General features: G+C 42.5%; 1 protein-coding gene across 1 annotated transcript in view; it reads left to right on the top strand.

The window, feature by feature from the left end:
* LOC148839044 (bone morphogenetic protein 1-like) overlaps positions 1-11,311 on the top strand; it is a 77,313-nt gene extending 66,002 nt beyond the window's left edge. The window contains exons 11-20 of the mRNA XM_088908829.1: positions 15-160; positions 935-1,130; positions 2,204-2,329; positions 3,256-3,416; positions 3,872-4,052; positions 5,131-5,256; positions 5,381-5,508; positions 6,196-6,409; positions 7,115-7,365; positions 8,007-11,311. Coding sequence (XP_088764955.1) covers positions 15-160; positions 935-1,130; positions 2,204-2,329; positions 3,256-3,416; positions 3,872-4,052; positions 5,131-5,256; positions 5,381-5,508; positions 6,196-6,409; positions 7,115-7,365; positions 8,007-8,141 — 1,664 coding nt within the window. The 3' untranslated portion in view covers positions 8,142-11,311. The remainder of the gene's footprint in view (positions 1-14; positions 161-934; positions 1,131-2,203; positions 2,330-3,255; positions 3,417-3,871; positions 4,053-5,130; positions 5,257-5,380; positions 5,509-6,195; positions 6,410-7,114; positions 7,366-8,006) is intronic.
* Positions 11,312-15,949: the final 4,638 nt, after the last annotated feature.

The raw sequence follows: 15,949 nt of genomic DNA, 5'->3' as shown, positions 1-15,949 counted from the left end.
GTTCCATCTCACAGCGATTTGCGGCGGTGAAGTGAAGAGAGACAACGGGCAAATCCAGTCGCCCAACTACCCCGATGACTACCGGCCCAACAAGGTGTGCGTGTGGAAGATCACCGTGGCCCAGGGCTTCCACGTGGGCCTCACCTTCCAGTCGTTCGAGGTAAAACTCGTTTTCAGTCTTGTTTTTCTTTTTTTCTTCCGGAGTTAGCGCTGTTCTGAGGTGACGGCAAGTTCATCGTTCATTGGCAGCACAGAAACAATAAACTCCCTGGAGCTTTTCACAAAGTCGTTTGAAGGAATAAATAAAGCTTACAGCTGTGTCTCAAACCCTGCCACCATTTTCCCCACTTTCCCTACATAATACTACCCAGCCCTTCCTCACCTGGGTGAATTGAATAATGTTCTTAACAGAGCTGCCTTCTAGACACTCCTTCATATCAAGTGTCAAATTCTTCTGCAATGGAGAGCAGTCAGCATGTGTACCAGGCTAAGTCTTATTGATCAGAAGCACACTGGTTACACCCTTCATAGAAGAATGAAGTGTTGGGCACATACAAGTCCTCAGAAGCCCTCTTGAATCATCTAGCCAGGACAGGCCACTACTTGAGAAGGAGAAGGCAATTTGAAACCCAGACTGCGTGTCTATGTCAACACTGGCCTAACAAAAATACAATAAAATTGATCCAGTTATGTCAAAAATCAAGTTTGACTGCATTTAACATCCAGAATCGACTTTTGGTCAACAGTTCTTATAGGTATTTTAAGAGCTATATCTTAGTTTTCAAAACACTAGTATAAGATCGTGTTGTCAGCTGTTATTGGCCTCTACAAACAGAGCAACCAGGAAACCAAACCCAGGTGACTTCTGATTTTGGCAGAATCTGCTTATCTGCTAAAATATCACTGAGTAATCAAAGAGTGTGTGCGTTTGCAGATCGAGAGGCATGACAGCTGTGCCTACGACTATCTGGAGGTTCGCGATGGGAACACGGAGAACAGCCCCTTGCTGGGGCGATTCTGTGGCTACGACAAGCCCGACGACATCAAGACCAGCTCCAACCAACTGTGGATGAAGTTCGTCTCGGACGGTTCTGTCAACAAGGCTGGCTTTGCTGCCAACTTCTTCAAAGGTAAGAGGGTGGCGATAACGACGTTAAGATACAATGGAGCTCGGTAGAGCCAGAGTAGCTCGTTTGGTGGGCCCTGGGCAAACCGAAGATATTTGTGTTATTATAATAGAGTTTCATATTAATACTGCAGTATTGTCTTTTAGCACATTTCATGCTCCAAGCTGGAATTATAAATGGTGCTCAAGAAGGGCGGTAGCTTGAATATACTGTGAATTTGAATTGGTTGTGGTATTAATAAGGAGGAAAAAGGGTGACACAGAAATTATGCAATAACTGAAAAACAACTGTCTTACAAACCCTTCAATAACTTCATCAAATTTCAGGGACACTAATGTTCTAAATGCATTGATATTTACAAGTGATTTGGTTTTCCTTCCTATGCTGTTGATTGGAGGCAATTTTTCACATATATCATCAAAGAAAAGGACCGTTCTCCAGAACAGCTAGAGTGACATAGATGTCCACTTGTGTCCCTGGTCTAGACAAGATCATTACTGATGTTTCCTTTTTTAATTGTCCTGCAGCTTCACAAATCTTGCAAAAATCCAAGGAGTTAAATTGTATACAAAACCCAATACTTGATTTGAACTTTGTGACTTAAACGTAGGGAAGAGTTTCAAAATAACCAGAAAACATGTGATTTTACAGTACAACAGAAAGTAAAGTACAAAATTCTGTTGTATTTAGACATAAATATTCCTTTTTTTGAAGGATATACAGAGTTGCCAACAGGCAGTGAAGTGGTGCAGGCCTGAGGTTTTATTTTTTTGTGTAATTCATCTAAGCCATCACCTTGGACAAACAAAGGTTTGGAGCGAAAAGTCCATGAGAATGGGTGAAGACATGGCTTCACAGGGGCAGGGCAGGTGGGAGTGTGGAACAAGTTACCCAGCCGATACCCCGGTTTATTTCAAGAAATGGCTGGATGAGATCCTGGGGTCAATTAGTTACGAACTACAAAATGAGCTTGACAGGCCGAGAGGCCTCGTATGTCCTTACAAGCTTGTCTGTGTGTCTGCAAAGACTTTCTTCTGATATGGGTCACGGAGACGATGCTCTCCTTCTCGCTTCAGAGATGGACGAGTGCTCGAAGCCCGATAACGGACGCTGTGAGCAGCGCTGCGTCAACACGCTGGGCAGCTACAAGTGTGCCTGCGATCCTGGATACGAGCTGGCCTCTGACAAACGAAGTTGTGAGGGTAAGTGAGTGGACAGGGTTTGCAGGATTCAAGCACCTCTCTCTCCAGTGGAACAAGTGCTGTCTGCAGAATGAGAACCAAATACTCTCCAACATACAGTACAGTGGCACCACTAGAGCCTGTGTCTTTATACGTTATGGTACATTTAACTGTAACAGTAATTTCCAGGTATTTTTTCTTTGTTGTGATTTATACAGTTTTACATTTTTCATCCCTGAGACTTCACTTGCATGCTTTGTAAAAGGGAGGTAGGGTGCCGTGGTACTTGTGTTAGTTGCCAGGACAATGGAGATATTTTATGATAAAAAGTCTAGGACTAAGGCTAAATATTCTTCATGTAGTATAAAAGACATTTCAACATAATAATCTGTAGCTGACCAAAAACCTGTTTTACTGCCAGCCTGATCTTTTGGATTGTTTGCATTTCTTGCCCGTTTTTCTTACTTGGCACTGCTGTTCATGAAAACATTGCCTTTGATCCCATCTAGTGGTGAATTTGTGTTATTGCATCAGAGAAAGGGGTTATCCCAGCCAAAAATGACTTGCTTTTGTATCTCTTGTGCTAAAAAATGAAAGCATTTATCTCTGTACTCGCTGGAACACTGTCACTGCTGGGGAAACGCCAGTGTGATGCCTGGCATTGCTTCTTCTCTGGCACTCAACATGCCACCCCTGATTTTAGATGCCTTTTTATTTATATTGATTATTTTAATTGACTTTTTTGAATCGGAACAGTTATTTTTTACAGTCTGAGTTTTAGAATTACAGCACAATGCAGAGCCTGAAGGTGAAAAACAAATGAGAAAAGATAAGACTAAAATCTAATGTAGTAATGAGACATTCCTGAAATACTGATATTCCCAGAGAAGAGGCAGTGAAACATGTTGGTCCTGCTTGTAATGTGCCGTGTGTCCTTCTGAGCACAGCTGCCTGTGGAGGCTTCATCACCAAACTCAACGGCTCCATCACCAGCCCAGGCTGGCCCCGGGAATATCCTCCCAACAAGAACTGCATCTGGCAGCTGGTGGCGCCCACACAGTACCGCATCACCCTGCAGTTTGACGCCTTCGAGACCGAGGGCAACGATGTGAGTGTGACGTCCAAAAACGCCAACATCATCCAGCTTGTTTCTCCCTCCTCTCAGAACATCAATAATGTGCTCACTTACTGTACCTGCCTGACACTTCTAAATCCAATACAAGATGCATCTGCACTCGTTCATACAACTGAGTGCTTTTACCGAAGCAGACTGGTTGATGTTCCTTGCTCAAGGGTGCAGCAGTGTCTCACCTGAGATTTGAGCCCATAACCTTCAAGTTATGAACCCAGAACCCTGACCACTGCTCCTCACTGCTGTCCTTGTGAAAGGTGCTTTACTCGTTTTGGGTCATGAATATTTTTCACAGTTGACAGCTCTCGTGGATCCTGATGCTGTGCGTATCTTTTACACGGCTGGTCTTATTTTCCTTCCTGCTCTCAGAACATGGAGTTTGATACTTTAGCCTTCATGCGCTGTGCTGGTTTCCTTGCTCTGCTCCTCAGGTGTGTAAGTACGACTACGTTGAGGTGCGCAGTGGACTGTCGGCCGACTCCAAGCTCCATGGAAAATTCTGTGGCGCTGAGAAGCCCGAGCCCATCACTTCTCAGTACAACAACATGCGCATTGAGTTCAAGTCGGACAACACTGTCTCCAAAAAGGGCTTTAAGGCACATTTCTTCTCTGGTAAGTCGAGTGGAAGACTGGGACACAGTAGCATTCTGCTCCCTGGAGGAAACGGAGTCACAGGACCAAGTGCAGTTTCGTTTTTAAACGATACATTACAATGCTATATTATCATAATTATACAGCACTTTTCCTTCTTTATCAAAGTCCTGTTTGGAAAGAAATATACAGTATAGGAAGATATTAGGCTTCATTTTTTCTGGTGATTAAAATTACTTGAATTTTGTCCTGAATATGACTTTAGTGATCTAAATTAGATTTTACTTGCTGCAATTAATTTTTACATCGAACCAAAGAAATTATTTATAGATTAGTGTTTTGGAGGTACATCTTCATCCTATATGAAAGAACAGGTTTTCATGAATCATTTTAATCGGGAGATCTCCTGCACACATCTCTTTTGAAAGAGACCCCACAGTTTAAATTTGTTGTTCTGGTTCGTTATAATTAATAATAAATCCTTATACTTAAATGATGCTTTTCTGGACACTCCACACAAAGCGTTTTACAGGTAATGGGACTCCCCTCCACCACCACCAATTTGTAGCCCCCACCTGGATGATGCGACAGCAGCCAGATTGCTCCAGTATGCTCCCCCCACACCTGCTATCGGTGAGGAGGAGAACAGAGTGATGAAGCCAGTTCAGAGATGGGGATTATTAGGAGGCAAGATCTGTTTAAGCTCAGTGGGAAATTTGTCCAGGACAGCAGAGTAACACCCCTACTCTTCTCAGGAAACACCCTGGAATTTTTAATAACCCTGTCAGTATACTGAGTATGGGTCACACAGAATACCCACACAGACTGCAGGGTGAGCACCCCCTGCTGGCTCCACTAACACCTCTTCCAGCAGCAACCTTAGCTTTCCCAGGAGTCTCCCATGAGGTGAGCTGCAGTGAGCTGCCAGGTGTGAGTTGCAGGGCGATATAGCTGCTGGCTAGTGTCAGCACAGAGTCCAGACTAGACTGGGCAGCGGTGGTGATTGTGTTTGCTGTCCAAGACCACCCTCTCAGCGGACAATCTCTTGAAAGCCCTCCAGGTAGCCTCATCGGGGGGCGTCTTCTGTGTTTTTTGGCAGACAAGGACGAGTGCTCCAAGGAGAACGGCGGCTGCCAGCACGAGTGCGTCAACACGTTCGGGAGCTACACCTGCCAGTGCCGCAGCGGGTTTGTGCTCCACGACAACAAGCACGACTGCAAGGAAGGTACGCTCGCGGGCGCCGAGGGAGGCCCGAGCTCCCTGCCGTCAGCCTTTTCCCGCCAACTTTGACGTTGACACCAGTTCAAGGAGCTGGGCGGGGTCCTGACCACTTGCTGTTTCTTCTGCAGCTGGCTGCGACCACAAGGTGACCAGTGTATCCGGTACCATAACAAGCCCCAACTGGCCCGACAAGTACCCCAGCAAGAAGGCATGCACCTGGGCCATCGCCATCACTCCAGGGCATCGCATCAAAATCGTAAGTTATTCCCGGTTTTTCTGCTCTGCGTGGGGCCTCAGTGGCATTGCCTAAGATGATGTACCTTGTTCCTCTTAAATAATTTGTGCTTTCAAACTTGCAGAAAATAATGATTGATTCTGCTGCATACTATTATATTGGTTATCATCATATCTCTTTTTCTTCAAGTGCATAGGTGACTTTTCTTAAGGTTATTGCAATACATCTTGGGCACAGCAATTTCTTTGGGTAATTTACAGTGGCCAACAATTTCTCAATTTTCTACCTCAAACTTCTGAGTTACCAACTTTTAATCAGCTGCCTACTACATGCCCTCGTGACCCCAGAAAGATGTATATGTCCTCCATGAAATCAGTTCTTTCTCTTTTGCACTGCAGCACCAAATTATCAGAAGGAGGCTCAGATAGTAATTCTGCTTAGTAACCGGCACCCAATGAGCTGTATGGGTTGATAACATGAGGCAAACGGAAGAGGTCCACATAACACATGATGGTAACCGACCAATGCATTTGGTTTTTTGGGGGGGAATCTCCATCATAGTCAACCTGGGACATGGTCCAAGCACAATCCTGTGATCTCTAGAGCCTGACCTGTACACCAGGTGGAGGTTTTTACAGGTTTGGCCACTGGGACTCATCATTGTATTTTCCAGCAGTGGCAGTAGCAGAAGTCTTTTCTGTCTTGCAGGCTTTCAATGAGATTGACATGGAAGCTCACATGGAATGTGCTTATGACCATGTGGAAGTCTTCGATGGGCGAGACGCCAAGGCGCCCAGCCTCGGACGATTCTGTGGCACCAAGAAACCCCCTCCAGTCATCTCCAGCGGAAACAAGATATTCATCAAGTTCTTCTCAGACAACTCGGTGCAGAAGAAGGGATTTGAGGCTTCCCACACCCCAGGTATAGTCGTGAAATCATGCTTTTAAAAAAACTCCACAGCCAATCAGGGTTTTGTTTATAAGAGCTTTTTTTAAAAAAAACTGAAGATGTCATCAAGTGTTGTTCTCAGTAATGCTTCCAGAAGATCATAATTTCCACATTGTGCTGCTTTATGTATTGTGGAACAAACTAGAACAGAACTTAGGGTTGCGACCTGACCATTGTCAAACTTCAAGGAATAAAGAGATCGGACAGTTACATGTAAGAATGAATGAGGTTAAGATGGTTATTTAACTGGATTCCAGAAGCCGTAGTCAGCTTTAGTATCTTCTCTGATCGAGTCAGTAATTTCAGGAATGAGTTCTGTTGTTGGAAGTGATGCTGATGTATTCATGTCATCAAGAACGATTCTACTCATCACATAGCTGTGGAGATGGATATGTTTGCATCTTTATAGATCACGGAGCTCCTTCAATAGAGAGGAGGGGTACCAAATGACCCTGAAACTTGATGGGTTTTCCACAATTGTTTCAAAAATAGTAACATAGTTTCCTTGTTTATTTTATAGCCTGATATATAGGCAATATTAAGAAAGACATTGGAGCATAGCAGCACTGATGACTTGAGGTTGGCAGTAATACTTGGTTGTAGGTTGTGGATTGTTACCTGGTGTTTCTGAGGCCTAGGTTTTTAATTTGGAGCTGTCTTCTTACTCACGTGTGGCAGAATGCGGAGGACGTCTGAAGGCAGAAGTCAAGACAAAAGACCTGTATTCCCACGCCCAGTTCGGGGACAACAACTACCCCGGAGGCTCTGACTGCCAGTGGGTCATCTCAGCAGAGAAGGGCTACGGAGTGGAGCTGATCTTCCAGACCTTCGAGATTGAAGAGGAGGCCGACTGTGGATATGACTACATGGAGCTCTTCAATGGCAACGACAGCAAGGCACCCAGACTGGGGCGTTACTGCGGCTCTGGGGTAAGGAGCTGGCCACTGCAGTCTTGGGTCTTCTGGCTCTGGCTTTCTAAAGGACTATAGGTTTGGCTCTTAAAGCCGTATTTTTAAGAGCGAGGACCTTGGGGGATAAAATTGATCTTGGTAAACCTGGTTAAATTAAGATGTATAATTGTTTGGTGAGAACAATGTCCTGCTCTTTTGAGCCAAAACTGTTGCTGCTTTCCCAATTACTATCTTGTGCCAAAAAAGATGTGGCCATAAGTGGGATACGATTGAATGGATATTGTTATCTTTTCATTATTTGGCTGGTTTTTCTATTTTTGGCAACAAAATTATAACAAAATGATTTAATTAGTAGATGCATGCAATGTGATACGTTATGTGCTTGAACAGATCATTCTCATAATACTTTCAAGATGGGGGGGGACATAAATTTGTGTTACAGAAGGCAATTATGTTTTTTTAATGTGCCCTAAATTAATTTGTCTTGTAATTAATGGGCCTGGGCTCCAGTTTTCGGGATAACTGATGAAAATGAATTGTCTTTCAAACGACAACAATAATGTTGCGCAGTGCCTTGAGTCACAGCAGGATTGTGTTTTTGTATTGATTGTATTGCGTTTCAGGATTGTATACTTATCTTTTTCGGTCTGCTCCTTCAGCCCCCAGAAGAGATCTACTCCTCTGGCGACTCGGTCGTCATCAAGTTCCACTCGGACGACACCATCAATAAGAAGGGCTTTCACGTTCGCTACACCAGCACCAAATTTCAGGACACACTGCACTCTCGGAAGTGACCCCTGAGGGGCCGGGCGGGGCGGAGGGGGTTCGCGGAGAAGCGCCGGCAGGCCAGCCTCCGAAGACCCCTTAGTCGCAAAGCTTAAGACCACGAACAACGACAGCAAACACAACCTAACCTCGGCACACAGAGGCACAGGGGCTCGGCCCCTGACTGTGAGGATTAAAGCCATCCGTTAGCAGACCTTGTTTTTACCTTTTTGAATTTGTTTGATTTTTTTTAAATAACGGTTATGGTGGGGGGGGGGGGGAAGGGGGGAGAGGGGTATGTGTTTAATGGCTAAGAGGACTTCTGGGGAAATTTCTGACCTTGGATTTTTTTTTAAACCACGAAGACTTCTCAGGATCTGTGAAAGAGCAGGGATCGGATGATCAGATACCTGCCTTTGTCGGACTACCACATCGCAGGGACGAAGCGGCAGAGAATCTGCACCCAACCCTGTTTCTCTGGGATAGTCCTTGCTTGTCACTCTCTCTTCCTCATCGTTAAACGGACAAATAAGCTAATTGGATTTGTGCTTTTGACATACGTTTGTCAGACAGTTGCATGTGATCACAGGAACAAGCACGGAACCATACAGCTGCAGTATTAGCATTTGTAATTAGCATCGTCCTGGCTTCCAGTCCTGGGTTATTATTCATAATAAAAGATTTTTATTACCCTTAAAGAGGCAAATAAATAAAAAGAGCAGTTGTCTTATTAAAGGACTAATAAGAAAATGTGGCCCAAGTTTGCTGGTCATTAATTGCTTACCTCCGGAAGAGTTTTTAAGTCCTTGTCGGCGTTAAGATCAAATATGTTTCAGCAGTTTTAATTTCATTACCAGGGGTCTGCTTTGCAAATCCTCTCTGCCTACAACAGGTCAGGCATCAGTGGTGAATGTAAGATCTTATCCAGTTTGAATCATACTTGAACCAAGACTTCGTCTGTTATATATTGTTTCATCTTTTTGTTTTTTGTGTGTCTACCTTATTCTGCTGCCTGTAACTGTATAGTTCTCTCCAGCTAGAACTCTTTTTCTCTGAAATACTTTACAGGAGTAAAATCCTTTCCTGGTGGGATATGGGCAGTATGACATTTTTATTTAAATAGGAATGCTTTGCATCTTTTTACATAATTAAATGTGAATCCTAATTTAAGTCTAGGTCTTAAACCCAGAACTGCATGCCAGGCCTCTGCTAATTCTCTTTCCAGGTTGAACAACAAGATTCCCTTGTGATAATCTGCCACCTGGGTTAACAACTGGATTGAAGGCTTTAACCAGATAAGCAGTGTCCTGCATCCCAGTGATTGTAGGTTCTAATTCAGTTTGTTTTGCTCACAGGCTGTAGTCATCCACAGGGGCCAATAGGACTGTGTGTGTTCTCTGGCAATCTGGGAATATGCCATGAAACAGTGAATCCTGAGGCTGGTATCGGTGGGACCCAGTACAGTTTACTCATTTTCCTATCCTGTTTCCCATTTTGGGTTAAAGTTATGGATACAAATTATATACTCAAAAGCACATGCAAGGACATGTGCAAACCTTTGGCTTTGCTAGATCAATGCAAGGGAATGGCAATATGTTGGTATTAATTATATTTTACAGAAATGGAAAAGGTTCATGATCCAAAGCACTATGATTCTTTTCAGTTGAACTGCTCAGACAAGTGTGTTAACAGTATTAAATATGTCTGCCTACCTGCTTCAGTGATACAACTTGGACAGGATCCTGCAGTTCATGAAACTCCCGAATGAAATATATGATTTTTTTACCCTGCAACAGGAGTCTTATCTCTTTCCCTGCTTTTGTCATTTCTCCTTGCGAGATGAAAGCAGAAATTTTGAAACCGAAGCCAGTCTTCCCATTTTATTATAACCTGACATTTAAAAAATCATTTCAATATCTCGCTAAAGGTACACCCTTTAGAAATGCAAATAAAAAAGTAGTATCCTATTGATGGTGAAAATACATCTCTATCCTAAATACCTGCAATACTGCCTGTGATACATTTTCTATAAGGTGGATCATTCTGGCGATTGGCTTTTTATATCAGCAAGGTCTATGAATTAGTCCTGTGCATCTGCATTCATCATCAAACACTTTTGCCCTCTGTGCTGCAGTACTAATTTATATTTTCTTCCTTCCAGGGTGACCTAGTCTGTTGCTACAAGTCTCCCCATTGACGCGACTTTCATTGAGTAAAGTCTTCAGCTCAGCCACTTAAACTGTTACTTTCGTTACCCTTCAAAGCTTCTTTGAGTGAGCTTGCTTTGTTTTACAGAACACTTTATCAGTCTTTGTGTTGTGTTATGGAGACAATAGGAGAGTTTGGTAGGAGAGGGCACATTCGGTTTTACTTCTAATCTAAGAGCACAGGTGTTGAGATGAGAGGTTGCTTTCACAAAGCAACAAAATGAAAGTTACATCACAGTTTTGGATGAAGGGCGCAAACACTTTTCAGACATTCCAGGGAATCCTTGAGATACACAACAGTTATCCCTTGTTTTGTTGTCAATTCCTCTGCTTATTTGGTCGCCTTTAAGAATAATTGACAAAGTGATTCAGATAAGTAACGCACAAAGAGAAACAATATCTTCCACACTCACTAAGTATATTACATATCCCGAACATGCAAACATTCCAACATCTTATCCCAAATTTTGGAATGCTAGTCTTCAGATTTTAGCTTGGACCATTAGCGTTTTTGTTTTGCTGAGCCAATCTGGCCAGTTTCCACATGAAGGAAGCAAGACTGGTATAAACATCAGGTTCCTTCATCCAGGAAAACAGTGGTAAGATTGTTAAACTGCTATCCATGTCTGAAATCCTGCTACATCCCTTTCTCTCAAGCAATAGCAAATTACAACTGTTGTTTGTTTGTTTTTGTGCCTCCATAGCCTGTAAGCAGTCATTTTCAGTCGAATGTCCACTACAAAACAGGGAACAAAGTAAAAGTACATGTAACAGTCCAGGGACAAGCTGATGACATGACCTGCCCACACATTATAAGGCATGCCTTGTCATGTCGATCTAGATAAGACTATTTGCCATTATAAACCACAGTGTGACTGGGGCATTTCAGTAAACCACAGATATATTACCAAGGCCTTCACCCCTTTTCCTACTAGTAGCATTTTCCTTGTGGTGAATTGTATTTTGTTATTCAATAAATGATGCTGACTTGTCGACTGTGTCCACTCCTTTTTTTCTCCCCATCTGCAAGCTCCAGTCTGGCTTGTGTACAGTAGGTCTAATATTGTCATTGTGAAAGCAGTGTCGTGAAATTATTTTTCCATTTCTACAAGGCCAGGCCTCCTGTGTTTCTTCTTTTAAAATATTTTGCCAGCACCCTTCTTGGGTTGGGCCTTTTAACAGAGTGGCTGGTGTTTTCTGTTCCTTCTGTAATACTGTGTGATCCCACAGTGATAGTTTTTAAAAAGCAAAAATTGAGTTTATAGGTGGATTACATGGGGCTGTTTGAATTCCTGCGATAGAGCAATGCCCCTGTCGGATGAGTTGATTTGATTGAAGTGGGAAGTCGCCAGGTTCAAAAGAGTTTTTTAAGGCTTTATTTTTCCCCTTTCTGAGGCTTCTCAATACGTCAAATTCATCCCCCACACTCAATACAGTGGTGATTTCCAATCCTCTAGTTTGATGCTGAATGTATCTCGTACACAGAGAGTTCAGAGGCCACTTCTGTGATCGGTAAAGGAATATCCCGCCTGGACTGTGGTGCAGGCTGATATCATGTTCAAGATCATCATATAGGCCGTGTCCCAATTCTCACTCTGCGCCCTAAGCCCTTCCTCCAAGTCCACACTTCTGTGACGTGGAGCACCTGTGGACTTCATCTGCGTGAGTATTCAAGGGCGAATAAAAAGGGAATTGGGACACTTTGCGTGACGTCATGTCTCGCTGGTTACACGGCTCGCGGTGAAACTTCTGTTGTTGATGCTTCTTTTCCAGTGGCTAAGTGCAGGTCGGCAGATATTTTTTTTTAAAGAATTTTTCGTGCTCCACTTTCAGTTTGATGAAATTGAATGTCATCTCGTCTATCCCAGCACAGACACGTAGGGACGCGTCGTGTTCATTCATGTTGAGCAGGCTTTTCTCAAAACGGGCGAAGTAAACTAAGGAGAACTTGGCTATATCGCTCTCTGTTTATTCAAAGCTTTGTATTACTAAACGCATTTCATATTGTCTGTCCCAGTACAAAAATCATAGTATGAGGAACATTACGGGTTCATTCACATTCATTCAAAGTTAAATACCTCAAAGCTTTATATTACTAAATATTCCATGTATAAAATACACCGCAGGTACAAAACACTCACCAGTTGAAATGGGGTGACGAAATAAAAGCTTCATGTCAAAACTTCGCACCTAGAATACATACAGTATGAAACTAAAGTAGCCATATACAATTCTATTTTTAAATAACATGAGTTATAATACTGTAAAAAAAAAAACTTCTCTTTGCTTTGATAGGCTACAACATGAAACGTCATCATTCCGCAAAGAATTGTGGGTAGTTCCTTGCAGCGGAGTCCAGAGAAGGGCACATTGGGGACGGTTGTGAGCACCCTTGTGAAACATCACATTTAGAAACGAGACACCCCGAGCCCTGAGACTTGAGCGAGAACGTGCGTACGAAGGCCGTAAGACTGGAAGTGTGGGTGCTGGGACTTGGCCATAGACTCCAGTTCTTATGCCTGTTTAATGTGGACTGACTCCACAGACTTGTCCTCCTCTTCCTGTTTACAGTGACCACAGTCCAAGCCTGGTTCCTCTTGCTTAGAGTGGACCACGTCCAGGACTTCCTTTTTAAGAAGTACACACTCCACTGTAATAATGTACCTTCTGTACAGATCATCTTGGTTGTCTAGCACCGCTGGCCTTAAAAAAACATTACTCATTTTTAATGAAGAATAACTCATTCGAAAGAAGATGTACAACCCACGGTCAAAGATGAAAATCGTTCTGTCAAAATATAACGCTTGTTTTGTAGATGAGCAAGAAAAATTACACTATGTGGGTTACAAAACTCATTTCGCACCTGCTCTTGAATTTTATTTTGAATGAACAACTGAGACAATATCTGTTTGTTTGATTCTGTTGTATATGGCTTTGTGTAAACTGCATTTTTTAAAATACACATTACAATAGATTGTTACATTTTGGGTGATGGCTCTATCACTGTGTTTAAAGGATTAATTGTTGGCTGCTTCTTAAGATAAGCAATCCTTCTTACCTCTATTAAAGTATATAGTATAGCACATCCCTTTACCATATATACTGTATGCAGAATACTTTAACTAATGAATAAATACATACCTTGTAGCATTTCACTTGTTTTCTGGCAAAGTGCAGAGGCATCAAGGTGATGTTTGTTTAGAAAAACCAAAGCATTGTTATTTTATGTTTCCATTAAAAGCACTGGCTTCTTTGCTTTCTACAGACATGGCCAACCCAAACACAGCACCTGAGAAACTTTGGAATGACAGCCAAAAACAAAGTGATTGTCAGAGCTCTGGGTTTACACAGCTTCACACAGTGCAGTTCATACAGATTTCTTTCTGAGCTCTAAACAGTAGCGTGTAATATTTATTTAGTTTGATTATAATTTGACTGAATATTTTACATGGGCATTTTCTATTGAAGAAATCAGCCACAGGCTCAGCAAAGACAAAAATTCTAGAATTCTGTATTAAATAATATTCACATATAAAAACCAGAAGCGCAAGAAGCACTAGAGGCACATATAATAAAACATCTCTTTTATGGTTATTCTACCTGTTTTATTTTAGAAATCTAGAGATAGTATTTATAGGTTGTTTGCAAAACTCTTCAAACAGTCACTCTTGGTAGGGTCTATTTTCTAGGAAGTCTTAGTTCTATTTCTTGTTAGATTATGGAAATTTAATTGGAATTAACTGTAAGACTATATGTCAGTTATTTTCTAGCGGATAATATAGATGGATTTAGATCAAGTAAATCTTGGTTAACTAAGTTTTTATTTTTTAACAAGTAATATTGTAAATGCACTAAAGCAGAACATATGATATTTATTTTTAGAACATTTTTTGTAAGTTCCTCAAATTACAGGCAGTATTCATTCAGGGACACACAAGTGTGTCACAATTGCAGTCCCTGCCCCTTAAGGGCACTCCGGCTCGTTCACTTTTCAGTTGATTTTGTGCACCTGCTCCCTGTTCCTGCCTCCCTACAAAAGCCAGACGCTCACTCTGTTCCGGGCTCGGCATTGGCTTCCTGAACCCCCCGACCCTTCGCCGGATCCCGCTCCGGCTTTTAACTTTGTCTTGTTTGTCTTGGATTGATCACCCGGCTCTGGACATCTGCCTCACCACGGATTTCCCTTTGGACTCCCTTTTGGACTGGACCACCCCCACCCCCCCCGTTCGTACCAGCCCTGTTCCTCGTCTCTTCCCAGCATGTGTTCACTCCCTTCCGGATTGTGTCGTCTGCATAGGGTCTTTAGAAATAGAAATAAATTAAATAGAAATAAACTGTGATGTAATCTAGCTGGGCTCTGTACTTGAACTATTGCTTTTCTGATTCATGATTCAGGTGTAGTCAGTAAACTACAGATGATACCAAAATAGAAGGATCAGCCAAACACTGTAGTTCAGTCAATTAAATTTAAAAAGATTTAGATAAAAATCCAGATTGCAAAAATACCTGCAGATGACTTTTAAATGCACATGAAAGCGAGGATGTGAATGCAAGTAGTACAACCATCAACTATAACTACAAAAAGGGGAAATGCTGAGCTAGAGGAGGCTGCCTATGACAAAGACAGGTTTTTGTGTTAACTCATCATTTACATCCACTAGACTAATTCACGACTGACATCCCACTGAAGCTCAGCAAGTGTGAGCCTGGCCAGTACCTGGATGGGTTGGTGGAGCCAATAGGGGGTGCTCACCCTGCGGCCTGTGTGGGTCCTATTGCCCCAGTATAGTGATTGGGACACTATACTGTAAAAAGGTGCCGTCCTTCGGATGAGACATAAAACCGAGGTCCTGACTCTCCGTGGTCATTAAAAATCCCCGGGTGTCTCTCGGAAAGAATAGGGGTGTAACCCCACTGTTCTGACCAAATTTCCCCCTGAACTTTACCAATCATGGCCTCCTAATAATCCCCATCTATGAGCTGGCTCCATCACTCTGCTCTCCTCCCCACTGAGAGCTGGTGTGTGGGGAGAGTACTGGAGCACTATGGCTGCCGTAGCATCATCCAGCTGGGAGCACTGGTGGTGGTGGAGGAGAGTCCCCATTACCTGTAAAGCGCATTAAGTGGAGTGTCCAGAAAACTCCTATGTAAGTGAAATGAATAATAATAACAACAACAACAACATTATTATTATTAAATTGTGGAAGCAAATGAAAAGGCGAAATTTTAGGATATGTAGTCAAAAGTGTAGAATTCAAATCAAGGGCTGGTACTGTATGTTAAATTGTATAGCACTCTAGCAAGACACTTTCCATAAAACTACATGGAAACAAGTATTCAAATTCCTCGGAGGCATAGACAAAGTCATCTCAGTGGATTTCTTCAGAATAAACCCAGAAACACGAACCAGAGGATAAAAATGGAAAACGTGAAAATAAAAAGGCTTTTATCGAGAAACGTCACTGCTCTTTCTAATTGGGGATCAACTGGGGATTGTGGTATAGTTGGTAAAATAGTGAAATACAGAGATATACCAGATTGGAGGATTAACCAACACAAGCTGCAAAGCACATTCCAAAACATTTAGGTAGTATTCAAGACTGAGCAGATGTCTCAAATCTACATTATTC

The sequence above is a fragment of the Atractosteus spatula genome, chromosome 2 (genome assembly GCF_055471065.1).
Source record: "Atractosteus spatula isolate fAtrSpa1 chromosome 2, fAtrSpa1.hap1, whole genome shotgun sequence".
Taxonomy (NCBI): domain Eukaryota; kingdom Metazoa; phylum Chordata; class Actinopteri; order Semionotiformes; family Lepisosteidae; genus Atractosteus; species Atractosteus spatula.
This window is presented reverse-complemented; position numbering and strand designations above follow the sequence as displayed.